The sequence below is a fragment of the Serinus canaria genome, chromosome 6, assembly GCF_022539315.1.
Source record: "Serinus canaria isolate serCan28SL12 chromosome 6, serCan2020, whole genome shotgun sequence".
NCBI classification, from domain to species: domain Eukaryota; kingdom Metazoa; phylum Chordata; class Aves; order Passeriformes; family Fringillidae; genus Serinus; species Serinus canaria.
In genome coordinates, this window is record NC_066320.1 from 29161977 (window position 1) to 29175438 (window position 13462).

Genomic DNA, 13462 nt, shown 5'->3' on the forward strand with positions numbered 1-13462 from the left:
CAGATTAGTTCTCACAGTACTAGAGCCATAAGAAATCTGTGTTTTGCATTTTGCAGAATACAACCAAACCTTGATTTGAGCAAAAACACTATGAATAAAATGTCTTTCTCTAGGGGGAAAAATATATGCAAGGGGTGGTGGTGGGGAATCTTTTAAGATTTTTTGGTTTACCTGTGAAAATAATCTTTACAAGTATCACTCCAGACTGAAACTGATCTACAGCAGAGTGAAATTAGCAGATATCTGCAGATACCATCCTTACTCAAAGGGACAAAGACATCCAGCTATGTACAGTCTCTAGAGTGCTCTAATTTACCAACATTTATTCTTTAAAGAAATCTAGGTGGATTCCCACCAACACAGTAGGAACAATTTAATGACATCTCAAGATAGAATTCCAGAAAAATTTTTACAAAGCATTAAGAAGTTGACATAATTCCAAGTGTCTGTCCCCAGCTCCATATCCCAAGTATCTGTTACTATTAGATCTCAGCTATCCCACCCTAAGGCATCACCAAAAAAATCTTGTCATTTCAGCCCAGATAAGTGTTCACATGAACTTTATTCTCTTAATACCTTTCATCTAAAAGGCTCAGATTTTTTTTGGGTAACCCCAACATTAACATTTCTATTGGCATCACTCAAGTGAAATAAGTCATCCTTAAAGGCAATGTCCAAACAACAGCTTCAGGTATGCCAGGCTACATCTGAACAGCACAACTACAAAACATGAAGGACTCTGCACATGCTGGAAGCCTTGGAATGAGATAACAAAGACAGCAACTGGATTACAATAATAAACACTAACTGTGCATATTGTACCATGCATGCCGCAATGAATTGCTAATTTTTTTAATACTAATAGTACTGTACTGCAGGTATTGTAGGAATAATTCAGCAGTCTAACTATGCTTAAAGCTCTACAGTGAATTAAGGAGTATGACCCACCTGCATTATTTTGCTGCTCAATACATTTATTAAAGCAGTGTTGATCTTGTAATTGCATCACAGCACTGAGGTGCTCCAGCCAGAAGCTGAAGGAGCAGAGTTACTGAAGGCCTAAATTATTCTCCTCCACATAATGCAGAGGTGCCCATATTTTTTTTCAGGAAAATCTTCACTTGTGTATAAAATAACAAAATCAAGAACTTCAGGATCACCAGACCTCTCAGGGAAGCTGAACACCCCACAAGAGAACATGCTGTGGGGATGGCCAAAGATGCCACAGGTAGAAATCTGCTACCCTGATGACTGACAGCAGGAGACAAGGGGTAACACTCAGCAGTGAGGTTTGTCAAGAGATTGGACAAAAAATTCAGCAATGTTATACATAGAGTTCATGTTTATAATAGAAATGCAACTGCCAACAAACAAGGGGGAACACACCAGCCAGTCCCAAAAGCTACATATGAATCCACCCATGCCGCCACCAGTTAATACAGCCTCATGCAGGAGGTGTTCAAGTTCTAATTCTCACTCCAAAACCTTGAATGCTCCTGGATTGAGAAGCTTTGTTTTAAAATCAGCATTTGTGTGTATTTGTCAAAACAAAGAAAACAACGAATAACATATTGCCCAAAGGCTCATTTAATGCAGTGCAGTAGCATTTTCCTTAAAGAACCTGCAACAAGTACCACCTGGAAACCTGAAGCCCCAAAACCTTAAAGCTGTATCATTTAGGCTTTTGGAATGCAAAATTCCATGATGCACTGACAGCGGCTAGATTATGCATATTGCCTAAGTCATCACTGATTTTAAATGAATCTGATTTTAAAAAACCTTTTCTCACTGTGTCACAACGACAGGATATTGACAGCATCATTTTGACATTCCTTTGCTTTTTAGGACATGTTTCTACCGTCTGTACTCATCATCTGTTTATTTTTGGCTTCATTTTTCTAAATACTGAAGCTGCCCTATCAGTTTCACAGGCTTATAAATGTTATACATCAAAAATTAGTTTCACTTATTAAGGCAGGAAACGGCTGTAAGAACTCTGGGATCTGTGCCTCAAAGCAAAAGCTTTATCAGCAGGTTCCAGTCACTGCTTCTTGCAAAAGAAAATGGTGCCGATTAAAACCCCATACACCTGATTTCAAAAAGAACACCTACCCACTGAACATTTCTCACATGGCTGCAAGGGGGGCTGCACCCCAAACACCACACAGCTGTTTCTCACACACTCTCTGTCCCCAGCCCTGTGACACCGCTCAAGAAAAATGAAAACTATACATAAAGAGATGAAGTTGAGATAAAAGAACAATAATTCATCCACTTATTACTCCAGACTTCAGAAGTGGTGTACTTCAATACAGCCACAGTGCAGTTCCATGCCTGACTTGCTCACAGAGCTGTGCTGCATTTGCAAGTTAGAGGGATACAAATAGCCACATAATTTAAAATTAACTCACTTCTTAGAGGCATTGTATATTAAAATCGACATTTCTGTAAACTGCTAAGAGAAGAAAAGTAGCAATTGAATGAATACAACATGAAAGCAATTTTTTATTAAGTGTACTTGTGTACAAAACAATGACTGTTCAATCAGCCTCTTCCATAATCAAATCCTCTTTTTATAGCTCTTCACTGAAACAGTCACTGTTAGAAGAATTTCCTTGGGAAAAAAAAGTATTTTAAAGGATCCATTAAAAAAAAGCTTCTGAAAATCACAAAGAAAAATAAACCTTGCAGTGAGCAATGGAGCAGATCTCTACAAGAACAGAGAACCCCAGTGAATTCACATGGATTCTGCCTCGACAGAACTCCTCATGAGAGATCAAGCCAGTCATTTGAGTTTTCCTTCTTTCAACATATTATTTGTTCAGACAAACCCACTTAACCAAAACCAAGTCAAGGCTGTGAATAGTAATAATGTTTCAAGCATTTTGTTTTCAGAATTACAACATGCTAATATTTGAAAGTCAACAATTTGGAGCTAATGTTCCACAAATAATAATACACTGCTGGAGCACCTGGGATATGCTAGATGTTGTATAATCCCATGGCTACCAAAATCAGATAACAGTTTATCATAAATATTACAAAACCTTAAAACTTCTTACATTAATTTGTTTTTATAGTCAAACAATTTGCACTAGAACCTCAGTATGTTTTATTGATTATAATACTCCAACCACTTTAGAGGAGATGGGATAATGACATTTGTGAAGGAGAACAGCAAGTATTTTTCATGTTGTACACATGAAAGGTAATAAAACAGTCAGAAGCTGGTCAGACTTAAAGGGAACATCAGGGCACATTCCTACCACTGTCAATAGCTGTTATCTTTGCAGACTGAAGTTTTGTGATCACTGGTGACAAGGCAGATAAGAGTCTAGTCATTAGCAACTGCCCTGAGTGACTAAATGGAGGAGTTTAATGATTTTATAAGAACACTCACTGAGGAACAGTTACTTTTACCTAACCTCAGAGAACCTTAAGAACTGTATTTCCCACTTCAAAAGCTGTCTGTTTTTAAAGTCATCACAATATTGTAATACACTGCATTAAACAGATTTAAATCTGCAATTTTACATTAAAGCTTAGTTTAAAACACCGTATTTAAGTAACATTTAAAATATTTGTATGAGAATGAGAAGCAGCTAAAATTTGTCTTTGCTTTCCTAATCCTTTTCTAATACCTTTGAATTTTGCAAGCATATACAGTGGACAGAAAACTGCCATTACTTCTGTAATTGCCATTACCTCTGAAGATGGAAGAATATTCAAGATAAAGGAATGAAAGCAAAACATTATATAATTATTTTTTAGTCTCTATCTAGAAGATTTATAGTTTAAATCATACTACTCAGATGACTTTAAAAAGACCTCTTCTCCACTCACTGCAATAGTATTTTTTTTTCCTTACCTGGCTTTAAAACTGTTAAACTATTTTATTAACCTAATTTTTGCTTCTCCATTTACTCCCCTATGCACAACTAGCAGTGGGGAAAACAGCCTCTGTGGATTTCAGCTGCTACCACCTACTCTATGTGCACAAATTGAACAATTTCTTAGATGAAGTTACCAGAGCTATCTGATAAATTCCTCACCAGTGTTAAGTATTCACTAAGACCTGTACATACAGATTTTTTTTCTCCCACTTTTGTGGCAAAGAGAGCACAGCTTTCATGAAATTACTCAGCTACACCAATTATCAAGACAACATCTTGAAAAACCTGTTACTTTGCACTTGGTTTTAGATATGTATTTATACACTGAACAATTATGACAATGAGAAAACAATATCTAACACAATTCTAAGGCTACAGCAGTGGTACAGAGAGACAACCATCTACTCCCATTCTTCTTCAAAATTCCTCCAGCCATCAACTCATGACCACAAACACACAGAAAAACAAGTACTGGCACACAACTTGGGGTTCATATGTCCTTATTTGCTCTAGGCTTGCTAAATCTCTACCTGTCTTCAGGCTTCCCAAGCTTATGGGAGAAGTAATGCAAAAAAAGTTAAGAGGCACAGGAAACTGAGATGAAGGGGAAATTCCTACTCCTGTCCTCCTGGCTAGCAACATACAGAAAAAACAAAAGCTCAACACAGAAGACCAGATACCAGCTCCTCTGAGTTGTGGAATGTGCAGCAAGGCTCTAAAGCAAGTACTTGGGAGAGTTCATGGATGTATTTTCAATTCTTAAACACAGCTACAGCTGTGCGAGCATTGCCAGATCAGCAGCAAAGTCCTTCTATCACTGACTGATTCTGCTCAGGAAACAGGAAAGATGCTGCACACAACCTTCAATGCTATTCTACTCATGACACTTTCAGCCCAGATGTGCAAAACTCAATGACCCCTCAGAGTTTTTGTTAACAGCCCACTTACCTCACGAATGGCTAATCTGTCACTCAGCTCCTCAGCCTTGGCAATGTCACCTTCAGCCACACACTTCTCTATGCTCAGTTCAAGACCAGACTAGGGGAAAAAAAAAAAAAGTAAATGCCTTTAGAACAAAAAGAACATATTTAAAGGGAGTTCCTCCTTTCTAAAAATATTTCTTTCATAAAATTCTTTAAGACACTGCATAAACCTGTAATTTCTGTGTTCCACAAATCACTCTGTCTGTGTATTGTAATGGACAGTATAATTAAGAATTCACTGAGAGGCCGCCTGAGCACAAATCATTGCATTAGTTCCACCTTATGTGCAGGATAATACTATAGGTTAAAAAAATTACACGGGCTAGTTTATGCCTGTCACAATAAAATTTCATCTGAAGATCTGGCTTATCTCTTCCATCCCTGGAGCTTTCTAAACAAAATGTGAAATATATGTGTCAGGTAACATGAAGAATGGCAATTACCACTGTATCGTTACAGTTCTAAGATCTTATCTTTACCCAAAAAACAGAGTTCTGGCACAAAGCCACTCCACTGTGCTAATAAATTAAAAATTCTAGCAGCCCTATGGAAAACTACGAAAAAGCTTCAGGATTTAAAGGCTGTTTTCTTATTTTCAGAGGTAAACATAACTTGTTTAATGGCAACCCTTATGAATAACATAACAATAAGTAGCAACTATTTCCTGGAAATTATAGTTTTAAATTTCTTATGGAGTACAGACAGGTGGCATTGACTTCAGAATTTCACAGAAAACCTAACTCTCATAACAAAAGATCATTTACAGCCTCATTGATTTTAAATATCAGTAAGCTAAAGAAAACACATTTGACAGTTCCATAACATACACTTTTTGAGAGATAAAAAGGAAAAAGCTAATGGAATTCTTGAGAAACAGTGATCTGCAAACAATGCACTTGAGTTATTTCAGGTGGTAGATGAAAAAAAATACACAATTGGAATCTGCAGTGATGGAAAATTCGGTTAAAGATGCCTTTTCTGAAAATAGCAAGACATATCTTCCATTAGTGACAATATCCCTGAAATTACAATGAAACATCTGCATTTTAACACTTTGGGCCTCATTCCAGATCTACCCTGACCACTTCAATGACAACTAAAGAGCCATCAAAAGTAAAAAGCAAACAAATCTTCATGACCTGCATGTAGAAACTTACTTTAAAAAAATGAAAAAGACAAAAATTATCAAAAAGGAAGTTAACTGAACATTTCATGTAACAGAACTTACAGAGACCTTTATAAGAAATATTATAGAGCCAACAGCACCACCAGAAACTTCCAATGTAGTGAGATTCTTAACTTATCCATTGTGTGTACCAATTACTTCATATATGACTAGTTATACAGTAATATTTGTGAACAGAATGTGTTATGAATCCAGTCAAAATGTGTGCTAGGTTTGCACCTTCAATTCTTGTAGCCACTGGTGTCAAATGAAGAATTTACGTGACACATTTTGAAGTTAAAAAACAATGAAACAAAACAAAAGGAAAAGTCAAACAATGCACATGAAGTGTTCTGTCTCTCAAAACAGGAAAAACAAAACCAGACAGGAAACAAGCCTGGATACTGTCTTAAAAGAAAGCACAGCAACCATTCAAGGACATTCATTTAAAAAGCTCACAAAACCATCCTTCCTCAGAGTGACCGGATCCTTTACCCTCAAACAGCCTCAGTTTCCTATCTGAGTTAAGGACAAGTTTTTTACTGCCAAACACAAGCTGGCACTGCCCTTGTAATAACAGTCACCTTTTGTGGAGCCCTGCTGTCCACAGGTGATTCAAATCTATCATTGATTCCAAAGTATTGTGTAAGTTCTTTCCATTTGTCTTCATTTTCCAACTGCTGACTACTAAAAACAAACAAACAAACAAACAAACAAGTCATTACTATAACCACTTCCCTTTCCACAACTTGTAATATCCTGTTCAAAGCTAAAATAAACTCTTCCATTTGGCAGACATGGTCTTTTTACCAATTCAGTTTTTAAAAAAAGTGAAATTAATTATTGCTCCCCCTTTGTATAAGTGTAATTTCACAATCTTGAAAGCAAGCTGATAGAATCATCGAACCATTTAGGTTGAAAAAGTTCTTTAGGATTGAGTCTAACCATAAATCTAGCACTGCCAAGGAGGAAAAAGAAGGGAAGGAGCAGGCTGAACAGGAGCTTTTATGAAGAAAGTAGGAAGAGCATTAAGTATATTAAAAGTTACATTAAATGATACATTAGTGTTGATTTTTAAAATCAAGCAATAACACCCCATCAAGCAATCACCAGTACAAATTCAGCCTGCCCAACAGAGACACTGAACAAATTTAAGATATTTTACACAATGCTCAAAGCTAGGCTTTGGCTATGAATGTGGTCAAGCTTATAATGAGTTTTGCCTGCTACTAACAGACCTCAGGTAATCCCATTGACCTGGTTATACCTCTTAGCCACTTCATCGGTCTTTCTCTGTTTTGCTAAGGGGAAAAAAAAAGAAAAAAAAATCCAACATTACACAGTGATACCCCACAGCATCCAATGAACTTAACAGAGCTCTAATTGGTCACATTTCCTTTGAAAGAGCAACACTGGGTTTTTTACCCAATGATCATGTGGATTTAAACCACTCAGCTGTTATAAACTCCTGCCATATCTCTGAAGGTTTAACCAGAATGTGCAAAAGTAAGTTTTGTAGAACTACTGAAAAACACTTAACCATTATAAATCAGTATTAACTGAGTAAGTTCTGCCTCCTTTAAAAGAAGAGGACAAATATATTACTTGCATTCTATGTAGCAATCTATCTACAACCTCACTACAACCTTGCAAGTGATGCATACACGCAGAAAAATAAAATCCTAGATAACAACTAGAATGCAATTCTTCATTAAAAAAAAAAACCACAAGAAAGAAAACCTCAAAACCCCAAAATACCCCCAAAACAGCATGTATTGATACCAATTCAATTGGAAAATAAATTCTGTTAATCATTAAAAAACCACCTTTTGGGCGGCGCTTTCTTTTTCGGCATCTGTTTTCCTCTTTCACTTGCATTTTCATTTCCCGGTGTTTCTTCTGAAGCTCCACAAATTTCTACAAAATTATGAAGAACCAAGTCAGTATTTTCAATCCCCCCCCCCCCATTTTTAAGAAATTACATAGAGAAATGTGTAATTACCCACAGTGCCTTGTGTTATCTACTTGTTATCATCCCAATCTATAAATTGAGACCATGGGACCCTGACAGTGTTAAACTGGAACTGGTGTTAATCTTTCATCACCTCTCTCTGACTTTTTGCCCTCCCTACATCCCAGGACTGTTCAGATCTGACAGTTCTCCCATGGGACATGACACAGAACACATTTTTGCTTGTTGTGCACTCCTGAGCTATACCATGTATTTTTATTGCCTAGCTGGTAGTTTGTAATCCACAAATTAGTGACAGCATGGTCCTTGCACAGCAGGCTACCTACAAGGACTGAGGGGTGAAAGAAGGCAACTATTTTTTGCCAATTCTTATTTTGAATCCAAAGCCTAAAACACATTGTTTTATTAAGGGGTTTTTTTAGTCCAGTCTATACATGCAACTGCAAAATCAGGAGGTTATAAGGAACTCTTGAGTCTGAATGCTTGCAGTTAATCCTACAGCAAGCAGCAGGGCACACCTCCCCTCCCTGGGTATGAAACACTGAGCTGTAAATCCTTACCAATGCAGAAAACACCTACCAAGCAGCTCAGAGCCCAAAACCCACTGAAAACACAAGTTTTATGGACCAGTATAATTATGGCAACTCCTTGCTGTGCTTTCAACCACCACCAAACTACCACCTAATCACTTCCTTCCTAAATTCCTGTTCACCTTGCTTTAAACAATCATATTTAATCCAATTTCAGGTTTGTATATTGACTATTGAACAGTGAATTATTTTGCTCTAAAAATCAGCCACATGACAACAGTGCATTATGCTCATTTGGAGACCTGTAATGATACATACATTCCAGATATTTACAGAAACTCCAGGAGGGCACGTTTGAGATTCACCTTCTTCATCTGTCACTGGTACAAGAAGTTCACTGCTGGCATTACTTTCCTGTCCAGTCCCATGAACACTTTTAGTGTCTTCTTTTGCATCTTGCTTTAAACAGGAATCAAGTGATTCGTCTCCATCATCAGAACTCAGATCAACATCACTTTCATTCAGTCCTGGAGGTAACAGCCCACTCCACATCTTCCAGTTTATATAAAGTCCAAACTATTTCAAGTCACTGCAAAGACATCAGGTTACCCATCCCAACACAAAAATAACCTGCAGAAGAGAGAAACAGAAACAGCAAAACACGTCATCAGAAACATTTTTGCTTTTCCCACACAAATATCACCACGTGTTTTAGACAAGTACGTTATAAAAGTCCTAATACTTACTATTTCAGAAAGAAGACAACTTGATTACAGAGGCTGAGACTACTCTTTTTTCTCCCACTCCTTCTCCATTAAAGTTGTGCCCCTATGCGTTTGCTTACAGCTCCTTTCAGTTTAGGGGCGACACTGCAGCAAACGCCTCCACAGGGGCAACTTCCCGGGACAGCACAGCCACCTGCCCTTCCCGGGCCCCGGCAGGGAAGAGCCGGCGCGGGGAGGCGGCAGGCCGGAGAAGCGAGGAGAGCCAGCTGCGGAGGCAGCGAGACGAAGTGAAACGCGACTCAACACCGGCCTAGGAAAAGGCAGCGAGCTCTCGCCGTGCCCCGGAGCCCCGCGGAGCCCCCTCAGCGCCGCCGCCCGCGGCCGTGTTTACTTGGCCGCCATCTTGGCACCGCCGGAACACCCCGGGAGCGGATTGGGCGGGGCAGCGCAGCCAATCAGCGGGCGCGCCGGTCGCCATGGCAACGGGGCGGGGCGGGTCCGCGGGTGTCCCGGGGCGGGGCGGCCATGGCGGGCGGTGCTGTGAGGGCACAGCGTGTGCTGGCGGGGAGGTGTCAGTCTCAGAACCATTTAGGTTGGAAAAGGCCTCCGAGGTCACGGAGTCCAACTTATGATCCAACGCCACTGTGTACACCAGACCATGATACCGGGTGCTCCATGCAGTCCTTCCTGGGGCTACCTCCAGGGCCGGTGGCTCCATCGCCTCCCTGGGCAGCCCTTTCCATTGCTGTCACCCTTTCAGTGAAATAATTACTCCTAATGTCCAACTTCAATCTCAATTGATGCAACAGAAGGCCGTTTCCTCTCACCATATCTCTTATTCCCTGGGAGCAGAGGCTGATGCCACACTGGCATCAGCCTCCTGTCAGGGAGTCTCGGAGAGATAAATGTCCACCTTGAGCCTCTTTTTCTCCAGACTAAACACCCCCAACTCCCTCAGCTGCTCCTCATCAGCCTGGAGCTTCTTTCAGAAGAAGGACAAACATCAAGCTGTACAGCAATCCTTGCTGCCACAAAAGAATATGGCATCTCTTCCAACAGTAAACCTTGCAGTTAAGCCACACCAAAATGTTTCTGCTGGGACTGAATGATGAGGTGCATACTCTTCAAGAATTGAAAAACCCTTCCAAAGTTCCCGGTAGTGCCTCGGTAAAGAAAGAAAACACAAAAATGCAAAGTCTGTGCGGAGCAAAGCAATTGTTTATCTCTAAGATTCTGTTACACTTTGTCCTTTCAGCTCTCCTAGGTGAGGCAGACCACGCAGGTATTTAGGAGCTAAATGTGATTCACCAAGAACATCTTGCACAGAAGGAGCAGCGGGAAGGGAGGCACAAGGAAAAGATGAAGGGACAGGGCTGACATCACCAGCACTGGAATGTGTCTCAAAGACAGGAGGTTTCAGGTTTCCCATCCTCCAAATAATCTGTGAGAAGATGTACTTTTGAGCGACAGTTTGACTGGTTGAAAACTTTATCTCAATATGATAATGAGACTTTTGAGAAAGGAATTGCTGACTCCAAACCACACCTTGACCCAGTTGTGGACGAACAAGAGAGGAATGAGAAAAGGGCAAGGGTTCAAGGGTTATGAAGGTGGATAATTGGGAATATGGCTATGAGTAGGGATTTCTTGGTTGATCCCAGCTTCTGGGATTGGCTGTGCATGGAAGGGAAAACTAAATGCCTTTCTCATGGACATAATTCAGATCTTCAGATTGTTTTCCTTTATGCCATAATTTTACATCCTCAGATTCATTTCTAAAATCAATTAATTCCGTAAGTAATCACTTTTTCATGAACTACATGTAAATTTCACACTCAGCTTGCTAACTAGATTTTCCTCTCATCTGGGAAATCAATTTTTAAGAGAGTTATTTTATTTACATTGAATAATTGGTTGTATTTGGTACACAGATAACTGGTAATTAATAACTGTATTGATACTGGATGTTCATTTCATTTGTTCTAGTGAGTTGTTAGACCATTAGGCTGCATGATGTGACCCAATTTGAACACATTCAAAAAATGAAAAGGTGTATGGCATCTTTATGACCTGTAAATATATAAGATTGGTAGGGATACATTTTCAGAAGGCAAGTTTAATTTCATTACACAATTTGTATCCAAACATCATGCTCCTTTTTTAGCAATTTGTAGCAAGAATGGCACTGATGGTGCATACAAATGAAATGCTCAAATATCCACATTAACTGCATTTTATAATTACAAATTAAATGTTCTTGTCATTTTAAAAGCCACATTTTCAGGGTATTCTCCAGTCCTTCCACAAAAAATTCTGACTTCTCACAGGTTCTTCCATAGGAAAAAGGGTGGCAAGAGCTCCTGCTGGACTTTCATCAGTCCAGAAGTGTTTGTATTCACAAAGTAAGTGCTTGATGAAACTACAAAAGAGTTTGCTGGCTACTTATCAGAGTTTGCAACTTACTGCTGGGTTTTTGTGTTGAAATAATGTGTGAAGTCTTTTTATCTGCAGAAGAAAATAGAAGGCAGCACAACCTTGTGACCAGCCCTGATGTCCCTAGATCAAATTTGTGAGGGCTGCTATTGTGGCCAACACTTGACTCAGTGTTAACTTTTTCTGATGGCAATTTTCTGTTCCCCATTGAGCAAATATTCAAATAATCTGATTTATTTCCTTTTGGTCAACTGATCTAATTTCCTTTCTCCCTTAAATTCCTGTCCTGGAGGCTTGCCAAGCAATGACTCTCATGAATGAAACGAGTCATGCCTTTGAGATTCCTGTGGAACATCAAACTGGCACACCACAGTAATTACAGCTTAGATATTTCTGATGCTGTTATTAAAAATGACTTGAACTTTAGAAGGAAGGACTGCTGCAATTAAATGTAACAACAAGTTTAATTTGAACCTTCCAGGATCTCTATGATTTGTCAGGTTCTTGGCAATTTTTTCTTTATCCATCTTTATCTTTTCCTTTACCTGCTGTGGGATATTTATAGACACTACCATGAGTGCCAGTTCTGATAGTGTACTTTGTCAGATGTATTTTGGGTGCTTTTTGAAACTCTATTCAGGAGTACCAGTCACAGAAGTGGTGAGAGCTGTCAGATCCCAGAAAAACTGATGGCTGTGTGTATGCCAGGTCCCCATGGCAGGTTCTCACAGTGCAATTCACATTATCAGGCCAGCTGTAGAACACACTGAGGGCCTGAACTAGTTCCTTGGATGTAGGTCTGAAAATATGTTTAGCTAATCACAAATACTCCTGTACATACTTATTTCCACAAATTATACACAGTTTCCTAATGCAGAAATAAAATCTACTCCAACATAAATTTTGCATTATTATCTGGTTTTTTAACAGTAAAAAAAGACATAAGAAACTTTTTCTTAAGCAGTGAAATATTCCATATTTCCATTCTATCCTTTTGAAGCAGTGTTTTCAAACTGTGTCAAAATGATCAAGAACTGGATTCTTCTTTAAACATAATAGGAAGGCCTTATTGTATTAGCAGATTACAGTCATTGTGTTAGTATACTATCGACCTTGTATTCATTTTTGCTAACATAATGAGAAATTTTTCTAGCATGGTTATATTTTAATACAATAAAATAGTTTTGGAAAGGAAAATTAGTATGATTTTAAAGAGAGATGTAAAGACAATAAAATAGCCTCTGAGTTTTCTTTCCTAAACTTTTAATTTGATGCTAACTTAAAATATACTTTTTATCAATCCTTTGAAATAGTTAATAGTCAAATGAACATTTAAAGTCAGTTAAAAGGTTTAAAGATGGCTTTTTTTTCCACATACTGTGCTATATAAGATCTAAGCAAGTCTGCCCAGATGTTTCTAAATTTTCTTATTATGGAGAAGTACATAACTGATTAATGTGGCATCAAGCCCTCAGCTTTAATGAGAATATTTTCATGGCACCATTTACAATGTCCTTGCTCCTCTGAGGTTTGCGTTCTGATGAAAATTCCAACCATAGAACCAGAAAGAAATGTCTGTGGTTTTAAGCAGCAGCAGCCCATGAAGAAGTTGCCTTGTCTACTCTTTAAAAAGGAATTTCTACATCACTAACACACGGTGGGTATTCAAAGAGGAAGTAAGACCTGTTCAAAATTCCAGACTGAAGCTTGGAAGATTGGTACTCAGTTCTCATTCTTGCCACAGGAGCCCTGTGAGGAATG

At 38.8% G+C, this 13462-nt stretch overlaps 1 protein-coding gene across 2 annotated transcripts in view; it reads right to left on the minus strand.

Moving 5' to 3' along the window:
- FAM204A (family with sequence similarity 204 member A) overlaps positions 1-9699 on the minus strand; it is a 16437-nt gene extending 6738 nt beyond the window's left edge. Inside the window, exons 1-6 of one of the 2 annotated variants that reach the window (XM_018910586.3) lie at positions 9290-9699; positions 8862-9173; positions 7868-7958; positions 7309-7342; positions 6626-6725; positions 4842-4931 (exon numbers count right to left, since the gene is read on the minus strand). In XM_018910586.3, coding sequence (XP_018766131.1) covers positions 4842-4931; positions 6626-6725; positions 7309-7342; positions 7868-7958; positions 8862-9095 — 549 coding nt within the window. In that variant the 5' untranslated portion in view covers positions 9096-9173; positions 9290-9699. Of the gene's footprint in view, positions 1-4841; positions 4932-6625; positions 6729-7308; positions 7343-7867; positions 7959-8861; positions 9174-9289 lie in introns of both variants that reach the window. The other variant, XM_009087148.4, reaches the window with a different exon arrangement.
- Positions 9700-13462: the final 3763 nt, after the last annotated feature.